Genomic DNA, 20,598 nt, shown 5'->3' on the forward strand with positions numbered 1-20,598 from the left:
AATATATTGCTTTTATTCTAAATCTTGGTTTTGAGAGGAAAAACCCCCCCACAAATTGTAATCATTGAAGAACCTGAAATTTTCATGAAGATTTTAAGACATCATAGAAAACGAAATGCTATATGGATGGATAGATGTATCTGAGATGATACATAAAAGAATGACAGATCAAGAATTCCTATACACAGCTGTGCCTTGACCTCCAATAATTTCTGGCAGACTATTCATATTCATTTGGATTTAAAACTGAATATAATAAGCATAACCAATTTAAGTCAGAAGTTACAATATTCAAGCAACAGGACATACCATTAAGGCCAGCAAAGATCTCAGTGTTGTTAAATTCAACAAATATTTTTAGTCTTTTCCTTTCTTGATATCTTGGTAGTATTTCAAGAAGCAGACTACTTGGCTCTTCAAGAAACTATCCTACCTTGACTTCTATGCCAGCATCTTTCACTTTGTTTCCCATTCTCTCTGGAGACTACATTTTTCCTTATTTACTTTCCCTTAGTGCTCTCTGAACTTACACTTTTCCAGTATTTTATACACTTAAAATATGAAATTAATATAATTGGCTACTGTTTATCTCTCAAATTAAGATTTTCTTCGTGATGTTTAAGCTTTCCATTGCACTTGAAAGTCTAGTCCCATGTCTACGATAGAAGTAGCTCTCAACAAATATTGATAAGTGAGTGAATAAACCATATCAGTAGTGACAGTAAAACAGTATCATTGGAGGATGAAGAATAGAGAAGGAAAAGTTGCACAATGGTGTGTGCATGTGGGTTTAAAACTTGGCCCTATCCACTCTTGGTGGGGTTGTAAATGTGCACAACAACTATGGAAGTAAGTATGGGGGTTCCTCTAAAGACTAGGCATGAAATCACCACATGACCCAGCTATACAACCCCTCATATTTATCCTAAAAGATTAAAGTTAACCTACTATAGTGATATAGGCATGCCCATATTTATAGAAGCACAATTCGCAACAGCCAAACTATGGACCAGGGTAAGTGTCCAGTGAACAATAAATGGATAAAGAAAATAGGATATATATACACAATGAGTTTTATTTCACCATAAAGATAACTGAAATTATGTCATCTATAGGAAAATGAATGGAGCTTGAGAACATTGTATTAAGTGAAGTAAGCCAAATTCAGGAGGTCAAGAGTCATATTTTTTATTCATATATGTGGAAGGTGGAGAGGAAAAAAGTAATGAAAGTTTGGGGAGTGTGTCTCATGAAAATAAAAGGGGAGATGCGTAGTACAGAGGAAAAGGACCAAGAAGTGGAAGGAGGGGAGGAAAAGGAGGAGTGCTGGGAAGTAATATTCATCAAGTTATACTGTTATATTAAATACAGGTACAAGGATGCAGCACAGACCCCACTATTATGTATGACTATAATGCACTAATAAAAAATGTGGGAAAAAACAAGCTTGATGCTATCACTAAAGAGTTATTAATTCATATGATCTTGGCAAGTTACTTAGATGCTCTGAGCTTTAGTTTGTTCACCTATAGAAACAGAGAAGTGCAAAGTCTTGAAAAATAATTGTGAAGTCAAATGTTATTATTATTAAAGGTCTAAAAAGTAACTGTCTTGAGGCATGTGGGGTTCTGGTCAATACCAAAACAAGGACCATATCTGGCTCTGAAGAAAGAGAAAAAGTCCTCTGATGTTTCTAAGAGTTTTTATTACTTGTTGAAGAAATTTAAATGGAGAGTAAGTAGTGAGACTAGGGTCCCCAAGGAAAGCTGACAAGCTGCCTGCCATGAAGTGTCACAAAGGCACCATGCCTTGGTGAGCTGGCTGCGAGCCAGCACTGGCCTATTGTCCAGCAGACTGCATATTCATGGATTCATCTCTCAGTGGCTGAGTTATATTAAATAGCTCCCTGAGATGGCTGTCTATAGCTCAGTTCTAATTGGTCCTATGACAGCTGCTGGTCCTAGGAGTTAGAATTCTGGTGGTCATGTGAGTTATAAAGATTCCCAGTATCTTCTTCTAGAATAATCTGTAAAGGGAGAAAGAATATTTAGAATGTGTTTTGGTAGTAGAAATTTTGCTTTACTCAGTTTCATTGGCTAAGACCCCATACCCATTAAGACACTCTTTTATAATGTGTTCATACTTCTGACTGCTCAGCATTGATGTGAAAGCCTTTCATTTTTCTAATGTGGCAGTACTTTTTGTCTCCGGTTGATTCACTCCTTACTGCTTTCTAGTCACAAGATAATCTTATTGTCAAGTTCTTTGGTTCATTTGGTTCATTTCCCATGGTAGTCCCCACGTGAGTTATCTACATTACCAATGGAAACAGATTAGTCTTTGAAAGGAATAAAGAGAAGTTAAACTTAGAAGTCATAATTGGTTTATATTCACATGCAAGTGGGACCAGATATCTGGCCTATGCACATTACAGCCCTCCATTCCTGAAGTATTCCAATTCATAGTTTGATTAAGTAGAATTATATTTTAAATTCAGTCTATATATTTGCAGACAGTACTAAGTGTGAAACATTTAACTTTTATTCAAATGACTAAAAAAGTTTACTTAAACCTCTGAAGAATCCTCAAGTATCCCTTATTTTTATAACTGCCTCATAATAATAAAATATTTATTTGGGTTTATTTATGAAACAATTCATAAAGACTTCAGAATCTGAAGCTATATTTTGATGTCAGAGCAACTATTACATTAGCACCATTCAGTATTCTCACATTGATATTTTCCTTATATTAGATGAAAAAAGCAAAAATAAGTACTATGATAGTTAACAGATGTTGTCCTATATAGACTATCTTGACATGGTTGTCGTGCTATATAGGTACCTAATAAAATTATAAGATACACCATTGCATAAGTAATGTTTAATTTACTTAGAGGTCTAATAAGCTAGGGCCTTAGTACTAGAGGAGATTACTAAGAGTTGTAGTAATTAACAATCAACATTTCACCAATGATTAACCTAAAAGCTATGACCTGATTTTGTGCACCTCTGGAAGATGCTTAACCCAGACTTGAACCAAGCTGACTATAAATTAAGATCTATTAAGCAGTAACCTATAGTTTTACACCATCCAAATACTTCTGGGCACTGAGTATTTTCCTGAATTTGAGGTCCGCTTGGCACACAGACAGCTCAGTCACTAAGTCAATAACAGACAACCGAATGTAACAAAGTCCACTGGTCTACCCTAAATTTTATTATTTACTTACTGGACATTTAAACAAACTTGATAATAAATCCTAGATACTATCAAATTTAAAATTTCATAAATATGGGTGTTTACATATAGATTTATATTAAAAATATGTAAATAACTATGTAAATGTGTTTGCATATATATTTAAATATACTGCTTAGTTTTTACTGCTTAGAAAGGTGCAGTGAGATTTTGATTTTATTTTTCATTTATTTATTGTTTTAATATTTTTTAAGATGTTGATAATCTTTATTTTTTTATTTATATGCGGTGCTGAGGATCAAACCCAGTGCCTCACACATGCTAGGCAAGAGGTTTACCACTGAGCCACAACCGCAGCCGTGAGATTTTAGTTTTAAATACTACTCTCCACAGAAAGAAATCAGGGCTCCTTAAAAGCTGAAGTCAAGTAGTGGAAAGTACAAGATGAGTTTAGAACACTCTGAGCCATTAAAAAAAAAAATAAAAATAAATAAAGGAATTCTCAAAGAGTGGTAGAGAGAGTTTGTCAAGCCAGTTTGAAGGCCTTCCAGTATCAAGACTTTTTTGAGGGGTACTGGAGATTGAACATAGGGACACTTAATGAATGAGCCACATCTCCAGCCCTTTTGATTTTTTATGTTGACATAGAATATCACTAAATTGCTTAGGGTCCCACTAAATTAATGAGGTTGGCTTTGAACTTGCAATTCTCCTGCGTGCTGTTGGGATTACAGGTGTGTGCCACCATCATCAGATCAACGTGGGAATATTTAAGCATCAAAATAGGCTATGATAGCAATGGATTATAACCCAGGGAATATAGTAGGAATCCATTAGTCCTCACAATTCAGGTAGATAGGTAGGTGGGTAAGTAGATCGATTGATAGACAGATACTGGACAAGACAGAAATCTGTTTAAATAGATTGTGAAGGAGGAAGAATAATGGAGGGAATATTGGAATTACAAAATAACTTGTCATTCATCAGAATAAATTATTAATTCAGGCTAGAAATCTCAGTGCATGCTAAAACACGGATGAATGTAGATTAAGAAATAGAATTTTTACACATGGTCTCAAAATATCTTCCTACAAAAATGTTTATTGAAAACAAGGAGGATAAAGTAATTTTAAATCAGAAAGTGGCAGGGAATGTTATCTTAATTAAGCCATCAAATTAAACACCACAAAAATGAAAAATGTTGGAGATAATATGAGACCATGAGAGGATATAATGGGAATACCACAGCATCATTTCTGTGACATTCCTGACAGATCTATGTATATATGAAGGACAAGCATGAGGAAAATTAGGGAAAAAAAAACAAATTAAGAAATGTACAAAGCCGAGCACAGTGGCACACACATGAAATCCCATGGCTCGGGAGGTTGAGACAGGAGGCTCCAGAGTTCAAAGCCAGCTTCAGCACTAAAAAGACAGAAAGCAGGGCACTAAGCAACTCAGTGAAACACTGTTTCTAAATAAAATACAAAGTAGGGCTGAAGATGTGGCTCAGTGTTGGAGTGCCCCTGAATTCAATCCCCAGTTAGAAGAAGAAGAAGAAGAAGAAGAAGAAGAAGAAGAAGAAGAAGAAGAAGAAGAAGAAGAAGAAGAAGAAGAAGAAACAAAACACACAAAATGTCTGGCCTCTAAAAATATCACTGTCATAAAAGTCAGGAACAACTGAAAAAGTATGACAACTGGTCAAAACCCTATTCTAAATTACTAAAGGTGATATTTTGGGGACAATTGGTAAAACATGATAAAGGTTTTTGGGTGCTCTGATCTGCAGTGTACAAAGGAATTGTTTGCAATATTACTGCAAATTTTCTGCAAATAAAAATTGTTTCCAAAGATCTGGCTGTGAATCTCAGTGACCAAGTACACAAGAAAACCCCTCTGTTGAGAAAATGCCAACTCATAGCAGTATTCTACAAAACAACACCCTTTCTAGCAGTGTCCCTGTATTTCATCTTAAAAATATTGCTCTGTGAGGGGTTTAAGCTATTCCCAGATGCACAGAAATATATCAAAGCTAGCAAAAGACAAGCTTGCAAGGCAAGAATTCAATAAGCTTTAGTTTGTGCTGATGACCAATTATGCCCAGTTCACATAAAACCACAATTGCAGTAAAATCTGTAATAGTAGCTGCAGGGCTTACAAAGCTTTATCTGAATGATGGTTATACACTCCACATTTCAATCTTTGTAAACTCACAGCTCTTCCTACTCAATCTACTTTTCAACAAATAAGCCAAACTTCAAACACTGTGAGTAAGCATTTTCAAAACTAATGTTTTGCATTCTTTGCCTTTTAGAACATAGCATAGTTAAAAGTCAATTTCCCAAGGTACATCCTAGGCAAAATGTAGACACTCACAAAAACTTGTTACAACCAAAATCTCTTGTGAAAATCCATGGTGCTGCTGCATAAGACATACCATCATATCAAAAGAAGACAACTCTCTAATTTAGATTTCCTTGACCTAAATAAAGTATGTACAGAGGGTTTCAGTTTATATTTAATTAAAGGATTTACAAAGCATAGTGATTTTTGCCACAAAAATAGTGTCTTGCCTTATTTAAGGGATAGGCATCTTTTTCTTCTGAGAATTGCTCATGTCCCTGATGAGATTCTCTTTGCCTCTAGATATTTGTTTTATGTCTGACACATTTCTTATTGGCATTTATAAATGGTCAAGAAAATGAAAAAAAAAGATCTACATCTCAAAATCGCAAGTTATAAATCTAGTTAAAAATTATTTTAAAATTTTACTAACAGTTACTAAAAAGACAAGTGTAGGAAAAACACACAGGCCTTGCTTTTTTTCCCCCTGAATTAAGCAATTATTATTTCATAGGTCCTTGAAAATATGGGGAAAATAGCTATTTCTATATTCAACTGTAATGAATGCAAGAAAAATGGAAGAGAAATGAAATATGGGAGAGGAGAGGCATGTTTTGAAATTTGAAAGATTTTAAAATTTGAAAGAGATTAATAATTTTTGAACCACAGACAAGGAAAACAAGTTTGAAGAAGAAAACATAAAGGAAGAACAATAATGTCAATCAATCAATCAGCAAATAAATTGAGGAAAAATTTAAAAAAATAGTCTTGCTAATCTTTGTCTTTCTTCTGATATTGGGATCACGTTAACAGAACTTCCTTTGAGAATAAACTGCAGCTTTAATTTGGTTCATCCTACTTTGATCTCTTCTGCAATTTCTTTTCCATACTAAGACAGTAATTTTCCTGATCATGTTTCACACACACTTGTTCATATGCATGCATGTGGGGATGCATACAAACACATATAGGAAGTCCAAGATCCTGACAGATTCAAGAATTTCAACCACAGTCTCCCTGGGCCATGGTGGCACACAACAGTAATCCCTGATGCACAGGAGGCAGAGGCAGGAGGATAGCAATTCAAGGTCAACCTGGACAACGTAGCAAGGCCCTGCTTCAAAATAAAAAAATATAGAGGGCTGGGATGTAGCTCAGAGGTAGAGCAGTCCTGGATTCTATCCCCAGTACTGCCAAAAAAAAAAAAAAAAAAAAAAGGATTTTTACCACAGTCAGGTTCCAAATCACTCTTCACTTTCCTGGAAAACAGACCTAATTGATGACCCCGGTATGTATCTTGGATTGGCCTTTTATGTTTTTCCCTTCTTGTCCCTTTTATCTCTACATGTCCAAATTCTACTTTCTTTCTGGGCTCAGATCAAGTGCCACTTTCCAGGATTCCAACAGCTAGAAGCAATTTTATACCTTGTTGACGTCTTGATCAACCAAATATGGTTCTCTCCTGAAGAGCTTCACACCTCCTGCTCTTTGAGCCAACCTCTTATTTATGCCATTGTGGACAATGGAAGGACAATGACACCTGGGATGTATGAGGTTTCCCTCTATCTTTGACATCTCATGGAGGTGGTTATTGAAAGAAGAAAAAACTTTTTTAGGTGAATGAATGTGCTGACAAGAAGGTAGATTTAATTCTTTAAATATTTTAAATTTATTTGTATTTCAGCTGAGCCTCTCCATTTATAGGGAGTAACAGACTTTAGAATTTTTCCTATTCTATTGTACATCTACCCCTAACCCTAACCTTAAACCTTCTTTTGTTTCTTCTATTCTCATATCCAAGATGATGATGTTTCATTCAAACATTTTTTTATTTGGTACCCACTGTGGGTAGCCTCTATCCTACACCCTTATGTATTTATAAATAAGAAAGACAAAACTGATGCTCTCAGTGAGCTTATGGTAGAGTGGAAAGTAGCTAAAATCAAACCAGTTAATATAGAAACAAGGGAATGGATAGTAATAAGCTCAGAAGATGGTGAGATATAATGCTGGCAAGGACATGGGAGATACTTCCTTGGACTAGATGGATGAAAGTGGCTGCTATGAAGAGACAGCATACAAAGCTTGCTGTGACCTGGAGGACAGTTGTCACAGGTGGAGAGAACTTCAATGACAAGGCTCTGAAGCAGGGCAAGGAGGTTTGCAGAACAGAATGATGGCTGAGATATAATGCACAAAGGGGAAGTGGGGATGAATGTGGCTTGAAGGTTTGATAGAAGATCAGATTACAAAGGGCCTCATAGGTCGTGATAGGGTTTTGAGTTTTATTTTTTAAGAATCAGGAAAATCTAACAGATGATTTCATTAATTGGAATGAACCTTGTTAGATGCCCATTGTAAGTTGAAAATATCCTAAGATAGTAACATACTGAACGCTGCAGTACAGCCACACAGTACACTGCAGGGTATTGGCTGTTTACTCTCATGATCCCATGGCTGCCCAGGAGTTATGGCTCACTGCCACTGCCCCACACGGAGAGTATCCCTGCATAGAACTAGCCCAGGAAAAGAACAAAATTCAAAATTTAAAAAGGAGTTTAAAAAATATTTTTGGAGTTATGAATGGAAAACATGCATTTATTTTATTTGTTTATTTTTATGTGGTGCTGAGAATCGAACCCAGTGTTTCACATGTACTAGGCAAGAGCTCTACACTGAGCCACCACCTCAGCCCCTTGAAGAGCAATTTTTACTGAGTATGTTTCACTTTCACACCATCATAATGTAAAAAAAAAAAAAAACCCTACAAGTCAAACCATCACATGGCAGGGCTTGTCTATATATGATTTTCATTTTTAGAAGGTCAGAGTGCCTACTGTGTGAAGGGTGTTATTTTATTAGCTCTGGAGTAAGAACCGGAGACTCACAGGAAACTAGTTGGGAATTGGTGGATACATGGCTTAAACCAGGAGAGGTGAATAGAAACAGAAAGGATGAGGAGATGTGTTGAGAGGATGTTCATAGGACTAGCTGAAAGCTGCATGTGTGGGGAGGGATTCATTGAAGATAGAAATAAAATATGAATTTCTTTCCAAAATTTCTTCTTTAGTCTCCTATTTAGAAGCTCATGAGTTCTAAACCCTAGTCTCCAGCAGTTTGTAGCACTTCACAAAAGAATAAACATTTTTTTCCCATCATGCCTGGATCATAAAATTGCAGAACAGCAAATCTGGATGATGGCCTATCATTTTCCCTTTCATGTGTATGTCTCACCTCTTATTTTAACTTCTCTGTGAGGCATTGATGGGCTGTACTCCCACATAAGAATTTTTTTTAAACCTCCTCTTCCTTCTACAATAATTCTATATGTTGTCTATACTTCCAGATAAGCAATGGGTTCATATCTTTGATTATGTTATCACTGTTATCCCCAATAGACTGAGCTCCCAGAGGGCAGAGCAATTTTTATTAATCTTTACATCTCTATTACCCATTAGCTGCTGAATGAGAAAAAGCCACGTAAGTGGAAAAGTATTTGGTGATTTCCAGTTGTCTAAACTATGACAACTTCTTAAATACTTCCAATGAACACCTTAACACTTGAAAAGGGCAGCCTATTCCAATTTCAAACGACTCTAATTATTGAGAACTTCTTATATTAAACTTAAAATCCTTCCCTCAATTCTCCACCTTTGATCTTAGTTGCTTCTGCTCGTTTAGTGGATAAGGATAACAAATTCAAAATGACTTTTATCATTTTGTAAGGATAATTGAGTTCCAAAAACATTATGTAAAATACCGTGCATTGGACTAGAAGTTAGTCTTATGAATCTATTAAATGCCAGAACCCAACATTATATTTAGAGGACTTTAAATACTCAGTTTGCAAGAAAACGTGTTATGAAGCATGTCCAAGAAGGAATAAGGATTAACCTAGCATGACCAAGAAGTGGGGTAAGCAAAGAAAGAAAAAAATCACCATCAGCTATCAAGCTTACCAGCATATAGAGGTGATTTACTTAGCTTTTAAACATAAGCATGTATATATATTTAGACACACAAATTCACATGTATGTATTTTAAACTCACATTACTTAATAACAATTAAGAATTTGCCATTATAAATAAGCTTTGACTTAGAATTTTGCAAATGTACTGTTGACATTTTCCTAGTTAAACATTTCCTGGTAACAAAACCTCTTATTGCTCTACATATAGAAAAATACTGATACACAAAAGAGGGCATGTCATAGACTGATTAAAAGGAATATTTTGGGAGTTAGATTTCAGTTCGAAAGTAAACTCCCACAAGTACTATGACTTGAAGACGGTATTACTATTCAGACTTCAAATCTGTTTCTCCATGGAAAATGGAGTTAACATTCCTTTCTCATGGGTTATGGTCAAGTTTAAATAAGCACTGATCTTGTAACATACAGTTTCACTAGGTAAGCAACCAGCAAATGAAAATTCCATTATAAAACCATTAGCAAGCTATTTTTGCAGGAGGGATTCTTACCTAGAGTAGGAACAGTGAGAGTGAGCAAGGACTTCAGGGGTCACATCATTTATTTATATGACTTTATAATACAAATCTTTCACTGACCATTAAAAATAATGAATATTAATCACTCTGCCTTAAGAGGACTTAATTTATCATTCATAAAATTATTCTGGTCAGGGATTTTAATCATTGTCTCATATAGATTGATAATAATATGTTACTTACATTTCTGTCATTTACTCCAAATATGGCTCTCTGCTAAAAAGCTTTATGTAGGATTATTTTATTTATTTAAGCTATACAACAATTGACTAAGGTGGGCATTTTATTAATCACAGCTTACAAGATTAGAATTTGGAGTTTGGGGAAGGCTGTTAGCTAGGTGACAGTGTTAAAAACCTCCATTTTACAGATGGGAGAAGTGAGTTTCAAAATCTTTAAATAAAGAAAAGATCACATAATTGATCCTTGGTGACTGAGATTCTAACCCAGGCAGCATGCAGCAGGGCCATTTTCACAAATACCACAAGATGGTCTTCCTGTACAATGGTAAAGAAGGACACAGTCTATACTCTTGGCTGCTTGGATACATCATTTCCCTTTTATAATCTTCATTTTAAAATAGGCAATCTAAAACTCAAAGTGGATAAAGAACTTGTCAAGGTCACACAGTGGATCCACACTTACACTTCTAAGTCATGCTACGTTTTCCTTTTAATACTGAAAAGTTATATTTTCAGTGAGATATAAATGTATATACAAATATAATACATATATGCACACAATGAAATATTACTTAATAATAAAAGAGAAAGCAATCCTATCATTTGTGACAACATGTAGGAAGCTGGAAGACATTATGTTAAGTGAAATAAGCCAGACTTAGAAAGACTAATAGCACAGTATCTCACTTAAATGTGGAACCTAAAATAAACCTCACAGAAGTAGAGAGCAAACGGTCAGTTACCAAGGGTTGGGTGCTTTGGGGTCAGGTTTGGAGATTCACAGGTAGAAGAATACAAAATTTCAGTGAGCAGGACTAAATTTAAAGGCTCTACTGTACAACATGGTGACTTAAGTTAATAAGAGAATATTTCTCAAAAAATGCTAAGAGAATGGATTTAAAAAAGTGTTCTCACCACAAAAATGAAACCTATGTGAGAAACTCATATGCTAATTAGCCATATTTATTCATTCCTATAGTGTGTGTGTGTACACCAAAAACATAATGATATTATGGTAAATGCATACAAATTTAACTATGAATAAAAATTAAATTACAAAAGGATTAGAGCTCTATTTCTTATGTTACTAAAGTCAATAGCAACATAGAACTTATCTGAGATGTTAATAAGGATTAAACTTGTTAAATTAAAAAAAAGCTAAATTTTCAAATGGACACTATTTAATTTGTAAAATCACTGGATATTTTATCAGAATCAAAACACAAACAAAAGTCTGATAAGTTGGCAGATACAGATTTGTACTTTCCTGTGAAAATAATTTGTTATTTTTTAAAAATTATGGATGTATTTACAGAATATATCTGGGACACAAATGTGCTGTGTGTGACAAACTTAAGACTTGATAATTTTGTCTTATGTTATTGAAATGTGGATTATGTTTTTGATATCTAAATTCTGCTTTGTCAGACAGGGCCCTTGGAATCTGAAAAGTCTCCAGACTCTTCTTATCCAAACACAAAGGCTTTTTTTTTTGCTGAAGAGAGAACAGCAAGATTGATGGAGGTATCCCAAGAGACTAAATGGAATAATTATAATTTTGTTTTGCTGAGTATATAAAGCTCTAGAGAAAAACAGGTTCTTCACTGAAGGAAAATGAATCATTATAATAATTGGTTTTATTTTTTAAAAAATTACACATTGAATAAATTTTTATAAATTTTATAACTACACAGTCTAGACTCTAGACTAATTATAGCAGGTCCTGTTTCCTATTGATAAAATTTCCTTCCTATTTTTAAATTGCCAATGTGGCAAAAGGATACAAAATAAAATAGACATCATTTCTTCCTTTGTCAGGTCCTTACCAGCCAGGCAGTGAATAACATTGGGGGACAGAGCAGTGACTGACAGATTTCTAACAGACCGAAGCATATCACACAAAATAGGCAATGTGCACTACTTCTATGACTGTGTATCATGATGCCTATATTTAGATATAGCATATATGGTATATTACTACATATAGAATAAAATAAAAAAATAGGATAAATAAATGTGATAACAAAGTATGCATATACTAATTACACAGCTACTTAATTTTACCAAGAAACTTATGCCTCGTGTTGGAAATTAATATAAAATCTACTTTGGAAAAATGATGCCTTACAGACAACATTTAAGGGACATTTAAAATATTCCAGGATATAGAGTGAACACTGTCTCTTTTAATATTCTCCCATTTACAAGGTAAACTCTTATTTGTACTTGACACCTGAACAAAATGAGACTAAGAGATGTTAAATAAGGTCAAGTAGATCAAGGTCAAGAAGCTGGCAAATGGTACAGTTGGGCATTAAATCCACATCTATGGTGCTTCCAGGTCTGCCTCTTTAACCATTATGGTATACTTTCTTCCAAGTATGACAACAAAAATGTTTTTAATTGCCATAAAACTGACATTATTCTAAAAAAGTTATAGTAGTAATACAGTAGTATAATATTGAAGGGAGAAGAAACCCATGGAGCCTGGGTTCTCTTTTCCTTTAACAACAAGGAATTCAAGTTTTGAAGCCCTTAGTTTCTGAGAGATGGAGGTGGAAGGTTGGGATAGGAGAAATAATAAGACTAGATCACATTGGAAGTTTTTTCCAGACTAAAATTCCATATTTAACTCTAGGCCTCTAGCTTCAAAATGAAACCTTATTCCAAAATGACTATCTAAGACAGTACTGCAGCAGACTTCTTGATGCCATGCACTCGGACTATGAAGAACTACAAATATGGACCTACTGAGGCCATCTTACCTGTAAATGAATGGAGCCACTGTGGCAGTGTTTGGGTGACTGTGTTGCTGCTGCTGAGGGAGATGGACAGCACCATTTCCTGTGCTCTGCCCACTGCTTTGCACCACTGGCACAGTACAGGAATTGGAAGGAGAAGCATGGCCAGCTTCCCTCCCTTCCAGAGGAGCAGGGCAGTTGGATGCACTTGCTTTCTCAGTGGTTATGGGCTTAGGTAAGGACTGGGAAGGGCTTCCCTTGGTAGTCCTGAATTTTTCAGACTCTTTGCTTGCTGCGCTGCTAGATGAAATGGTTTGCTTTGCTGTTGGAACCTTTGAGCCTGGTTTTGGAATCCCACTGGAAGATGGAATTAAGCTTTCCTTCTTGGCTGCTGTCGTCTTGCTGCCCTTTGGGATCAAGCTTGCAATTTTAGAGGTCTTTTTAGGAGTTGTCTCCGTCACCTGATCCTTCTCTTCCTTGACTGGTTTTTCAGTGCAAACTTTATTTTTGTCCCTGTTCTTCTCCTCTTTTTCCTTTGGCTGTAGCAAAGACTTTTTATTGCTGAGATTTTTGCTTCCAGCTTTTGGAGGGGCCAATTTAGGTGACACTTTGGGACTGCTATTCGTTGAGCCACCACTATTCAGGCCACTGTTAAAACCTTCCATTTCACCAGATTCAGAAAAGGCATCATCATCCTTCCCACCATCACTAGGTCCTGAACTCGAAGACTGTGGTGGACGTAGAGCAGTCCGGGCATTAACCAGCTTGAACTTTTCAAGCATGGATTTCTGACCCGAAGGCGCAGTTTTGACCCCTTCCGAGGCGGGTGGCTTCAGTCTGTCGGAGGATGGTGTGGGAGAGGTGGCTGGGCTTGGCTGCTTCACGGTCAGCATGGTAGAGGTGGCACTGTGCTTGACATTCATGGACTTGCTGCGCCAGGGCTTGCTGGCACTAGGAGAAGGGATGGCAGAGGCAGGGGCCTGGCCAGCAGTGCTGGGAGGCTGCATGTTACCATTTACACCTGAAGACGGTTGAGGGACTTTGGAGGAATCTGGAGATGGTTAAGAAAGAAAATAAAGAAAAGGCTGGTTAGTCTTGATCATTCATATCATATCATTTGCCTCAAATATAAGCATCTCACCTCTGAACTCAAAAGAGAAATGTTATGTGGCATTAATCACTTCTATGATGGGATACTTAGAAATCATGTACTATAAAAATCATAGCATTTGAAATATTGATTTTTTGGTTGGTAATCATGTTTTTCCATTCTGATATTATTATTATCAAATAAATTTATCTGCAGATGCATAAAACAGTGTGTCCCTTCCCTATGCATCTCTATTTTTTCCAACTACCACTATAGCTCATTGCCTTAAAAAAGTTTATTGTATAATGAATATTCAGAAAACTGTTCTAAGCTACAGGGAGATCAGCTATTTTTATCAGATTAAATATGCTTATGAATCATAACCTAGCTTTTTGCTAATCTATTTTTATTTGAACAAAGTAATCATTGATGTCTATGCCTCTATAAGTCAGATAATCTACTAATCAATCCCTCTCTATTTCTATCTTTATAGCCATCCTACAAGGTACGTATTGATATTATTATCCTCATTTAACAGAATAACTGAGGCAGAGAGATAATAAATAACTTGTTCATGCTCACATAGCTTGAATTTGAACTCATTTCAAAGACTGTGCTCTTAACAAGCATACATACAGCCCTCTTGAGTGATCACAACTTGACATTATAAGAGAATGCAAAGCCATTCTGGGAAGCTGTAAAGAAAACAAGTCCCTTTGTCACAGGAGTACTGCACAGTGAGTCAGTGTTTGCTTAGTTCTGCTCAGAAATCACATTAGAATGTGAATTTTATATGAATGTTATAAGGCTAATTAATGCTTGATTAGTCATTTTTAAGAATAAAATATTAAAGATGGAATTTATCACAGAGTATAGAATAAAGAGGAACTAAGTTTTAAGTTAAAAGATCTCAATTCAAATGCTACTATTTCTGAACTATTGTCATTTAACTTCAAGTGCATCAACTGGGAACACCTCTTTTTCAACCCTTTTTTTGGGGGGGGTAGGTAAGGGATGATTAAATTATATTTAACTGGTGCTGTTTACTTACTAGATATTGACAAGTGTATACAAAGCTCTTTTTTTTGGTGAAACAGTCAAGAATTGGATCTCATTAAATATTATTCCATACTCAAAAGTGTAAAGTTGTTTTTATTTTTAAATGTTTATTTCAAAGAAGTGAAAATACATGAAAAACAGTATGTCATCCAGCCAAGAGGAAAAGCATTCTAGTGTTACTTATTTTTCAAAAGAGGTAACTGATATTCAACAAGAGACAATAACAAAAAAATTAAAGAAAGGAAAAGGGTCCAAATTTTTAGTTAAATTTTTGTTTGAGTTTTATTTTCTTTAAATAAGTAGGTCAAAAAAAGAGAAGTAGATATTTGAAATTAGTATTAAGAATAGTGTAGACAAACATGTTTATATTAAATTTTCTTAAGTGATTTTGTATAGCAATATTGACTTGTAATTCTTACTGCTTCTCTGTAAGTCCTCATTTCAATTGGCATAAATAAATAGTCACACTAATATTACAAGATTGAATCTATATATTTTTATTTTTGTAAATAAATTTTACTTATTTTTACTGCTGTATTAGAATGGGATTTGTTGTTGTCTATTTCATACCCAATATACTTTAGATTAAAATGTAGTAGTTTACACTGAGAAGTCAATGAACAAATGCTTGCATTTTGACTGCTTGAATTCTTAATGTTTACCTATTTAAATCTTAAAACACATGATAATAAATTGATCTTTTATAGTGTTCATGGAAAGTCTACAATTCTGTCCATGTTTAGCATATTTGTGGAAATTCATTAGGTTCATGCCTACAGGTGTACTGATTCAATAACAAACAAATATCACAAACTTCAAAACTTCAATTACTCGAATCCATTTGCTTTTTGTAAATGGATTTCAATCTTTTCCTTATTATCTGTTACAAATATGGTTAATTCCGAGTTTATATCATGAACAGAACCCTCTTAGAGACTGATAACATTTCATTATAATTTGAATTGTTATTGGTCACAGAGCACATGAACTATTTACATATAGGAATGCCTACCAAATATTTTTCCATATTAATTTCTCCCTATTGGTTGGGTCTCAGATTTGACTTAACTTTCTCTGGGGGAAAAAAAAGTCCCCCCACTCCTACTTCTCATCAGCAGAGCATCAAGCCTAGATAGGTGCTTCCTTTATGTTCTTCCATAGATCATTATTTCTTGTTAGAGCCATTATCACTCTACTATAATTTCTTGTTACTTCTATTAAACTCTATTACATAAAAGTAAAGACCACATCTATATTCATAGTTTTATACTATGCCCTATCACCTACTATATGCCAAGCATGGAACTTAGTATTTAATATGTATTAACTCAATCAATTTTCCTCATAAGAGGATGAAGTTTTCATTATTCTTCACATTTTATAAAGGAAAAAACAGACGAAGAAGTTAAATAGCATAGCCCAAGTTACACAATTTGTAAGCGACAAAACAGAACTAAACTCTGGATTCTAAATTAATTTATCAAGCACTGTATTATACTATTTCTCAAATCTAGAAGGATAAGTTCAATAGCTTATCAATTATAATATCATCCCTTGAATATGGAAACATAAAAATAGTAACTGTTAGGCTAATGGCTTTAATAGGATTATATCAAGTGAACCGTGTTTCTCAGTGACCCAGATTCAGTTGAAAACTAGATTTTTGGCCTCCAAACAAAATTCACTTTTCTAGTTCAGTATATTATATAAATGCCTTTGCATTTCACACAGTGATCACATTGTTTTGCCGATTAATTTCAATATATATGGCTATACTTTTCTATTTTTTGCAGGAATAGTAAAATCAATGCTATCAAATTCTTACTAATCTAAATGTTTACCAACTAAGACTATGTTCAAAACACTACAAGACACACTATAATCTTTTTGGAGGAAATAAAACAGTTATATAAGATAAATGCCATTGCATGGTGACAAACATTAAGTGTCAAATGAGTGGGAGATGAGAAAGAAAGAGTGGTAGGGAATATCCAAGTTGTAAGAGACAAACAGGACTATATAGGAAGATCAAGGCAGAAAATGTAAGGAGATGTATTGGTTATTAAAGACAATAGTTAGGAAACTACAGGAATCTTCTTCTATTCGTTTGCATTTAGAAATGTGTGCATCATATACAGGAATGCCAAAGTGAAAAGCAACATGATCAAAGACCAAATCAAAGCCCACTCTGCTGGTCTCTTTACAAACTATTTACAAAGGACCATAATGATACCATATTGAATTTGTCTTCATTTTCTTTTCTCTTTTTTTTTTTTTGTGGGGGGAGTGGGGAGTAAGGGTAGCAGGGATTGAACTCAGGGGCCCTCAACCACTGAGCCACATCTCTAGCCCTGTTTTGTATTTGTTTAGAGCAGGGTCTCACTAAATTGCTTAGCGTCCCACTTTTGCTGAAGCTGGCTTTGAACTTGTGATCCTCCTGCCTAAACCTCCTGAGCAACTGGGATTATAGGCATGCACCACTGCACCTGCCTGTCTTCAATTTCTTATACTGATCTAAAACCATTTGTGATAGTTGTTATTCTATACGAACTATCCAGTATTGTCTAGCACAGTGGTTCTCAAACTTTAATGGGCATAGGAGTTATTTGAGGACCTAATTGAGTGCATACTGTGATTCAGCAGATTTGCAGTGGCATCTCAGATTTCGTTTTTCAACAGGATTCCAGAAATATTCATGCTATGGTGCACTTTTGAGTTTTGAGTAGGCAGGATTGAACAGAATCATGGATTATGAAAACTGTTTCTTACCATAGTATCCAAGTTGGCTAAATTCATTTAATGTCCCATAACTGTGCAGTATTAATAGTTTCACTCTTTGAAATTTCAGAACCTTGGCTAACCCTGAGTTCACCTGGATTTTTAACAGTTTGTGAACAAAGAGTCACTAAAAACAAAAGAAGCTCATCAGGTTTTCCCAACATGCTTTTTTTCACCACTTTAACCACAAATTTAGTGTGAATATACTGTGTCTGCAACTAAGAAGTCAGAAGACTTATCCATAAATGCCTGGGAGCTTTGCTGGGGAAGAGAAAAAGAGGCAGAAAAATATCCAATCAGAATGGTTTTTAAATGGCTGATGAACAAGGGAAGTGGGAGATGGTACATCTTCCTTAGAAGAGAGAAAACAAGGTGATAACATTAACTAGACAAACTGCTGCAGAAGATCAAATTCAGAAAAGGAATTTCAACATCACTACACCCCAAAATGAAACAAGAGGGACTCCAAATGATCACATCCACGTCCAACCCACCATAATGGTCATAGCAACAGCCGTAAAATTGTTCTCAGATGAGTACACACATATACGACTCTTCTCTGCACTCAGCTCTAAATCTGTCCCCAGCTTGGCTCTGCAGGGCAGCAATGAGGTATTTCAGGTTTCATTAAAAGGGCAAATCACAGGCCATTGTACATTAAGAAGGCAATGGAATCATAAGAGTCTCTCTGGACTCCTCACAATAAAGGGTACACAACAGCAGCAGAAATGGATGCCTCTGTGGAGTAGGTGCAGTACAAAATCTGGTCTGTGCTGTTTATATGGTCAATAAGAAGCACCCTGGGTTCAATGATATATTTCTGAAGGTTGATAGCTCAGCTCCTGACTATGAATGAGTCTCAACGTGGGGAAAAAGAATGGATACCTGATGCACAAATTTGAATGCATTCTTATAAATGGATTTGTATCTTGTATTTACATGGCCTATCTACTTACAGCTCTGTATCTGGCTCTGGTCTCCACTTAGCAATTTTCTTCCACTTCATCTCTTCTTCTTCATCTTCTTCCACCTCCACACCCACCATCACCAACTTGACCATAACCAAACAATAGTACTTACCAACTGATTGCATTATTCTAAGTATAAGCTTTTCATACCATAATAATCCTCAAAAGGCTTTAAATTTCTCTTGTTGGAAAGGAGGAAATGGAAACTTTGAAAGACAAAGTAACTTGTCTCCAGACATATGCATAGTAAAACTTAAAAAAGGCAAAATCAGAATTGGAGCTCAGGTTTATCTGTCTCCAAAGTTTGGAGGCTTTTGAACTCTCTAGTATTTCTATGTTTGCTATATATCCAGAAATTCTGCTGACTCAATTTTCCAGAAAGCCACATTTGTTGCAATGGTGAATTTAATCAGTGACTCCTCGAATCATGTTTTCCTTCCTCCTCAGAGAAGAGGATGTGAATGGTGAGACCATCAAACAAGACACTCAGTGAACTATCCTAACCTCTTCAACATACTACTTCCACCCATTCCTCCCAGGTGATGTTCAGATATATGTTAATTCATTCAGAGTTAATATCTGATTACCTCATCTTGCAAATAAATAATATTGACTTGGGAATACTAGTCATCTAGTTCTAAAAATAATATACTGAGGCAATGCAGTACTTGTAATGGGAGGAGTTAAATTGGAACTTAATATATAGTTATAATATATAACTATAGAACTCCACTTAATAGATGCAATGGCCATCAGTCCGATCAGCCTGAGAGAGGACACAGGGACCATCCTCAATCAGTGAATTTCTCTTTATGACACTAAGTATGTTGCTTAGATGGAATAAACTCACATTTGACTCAGAAATCCTCAATGTGACAACAGTAACAATGACAATAGAATTATTTTCCTTAAAGTATTCCCTGCATAGCAGACATGGTACTGAGTGATGCAGAGGGCCCCTGCCGAATACAGGTCACCATAAGCATCACAGATCATTGTGGGAACAAAGAAAAGATTCAGCACAGCAGCTAAGGCAAAGAATTTGCCAAGTAATTAACATATCAAATATCAATTTGGTTCACAATAACATATCAAAATGGCTTTTGAAAATGTTTAAAAAGTTGAAAAAGGAGCATTCAAACCTAAATAGGTCTTGTTACCAACACTACTTTGCATAAATGATTGCTTGCAAAATGCCTCAGTCATGGATTTTATGTTCAACAGAAACAGGATGCTATAGTAGGGATTGTGGAGGTGCCATCCACTCTGCACTTGATTTTATTTTACCATTTGCAAAGTCAGAGTGCCACTTTGTGGAGTATTGTGAAATTTAGGGCTGCTTCCATTAACCAAAGTATGTAATTATGTGCAGGCACATATAAAATGAGAGCACTTCAGATGTGTGCATTGTATATGCAAACAAATAACCTAATACCCCAAATTATTTGTTCATATTACCTGATATGTGTACCCAGTTGTATTAACTTTTGAAAACCCCTCATATCTCTGAAATTATATCGACACTGTATTTTATGCTTGTACAATATTAATAAGACAAATTGTTAGGGTAAAACACAAAATTAAATTATCATAAAATAATAAAATAACCAAAATTTCACATTTACATTATCTTGAACAGCAAATAAAACAGTTCAGTCCTTGAACATTATAGTAAAACCAAAGTAATTAAAAAACAGAAAAAAAGTGATTATGAGTTACATGTGTA

The 20,598-nt window shown here is 35.2% G+C and overlaps 1 protein-coding gene across 3 annotated transcripts in view; it reads right to left on the reverse strand.

Moving 5' to 3' along the window:
* The window catches only part of Nav3 (neuron navigator 3), a 349,764-nt gene that overhangs the window by 166,195 nt on the left and 162,971 nt on the right, over positions 1-20,598 (reverse strand). For all 3 annotated transcript variants that reach the window (XM_026396971.2, XM_026396970.2, XM_026396969.2), the window contains exon 8: positions 13,002-14,028. In XM_026396971.2, coding sequence (XP_026252756.2) covers positions 13,002-14,028 — 1,027 coding nt within the window. The remainder of the gene's footprint in view (positions 1-13,001; positions 14,029-20,598) is intronic.

Source organism: Urocitellus parryii, chromosome 5 (genome assembly GCF_045843805.1).
Source record: "Urocitellus parryii isolate mUroPar1 chromosome 5, mUroPar1.hap1, whole genome shotgun sequence".
NCBI classification, from domain to species: domain Eukaryota; kingdom Metazoa; phylum Chordata; class Mammalia; order Rodentia; family Sciuridae; genus Urocitellus; species Urocitellus parryii.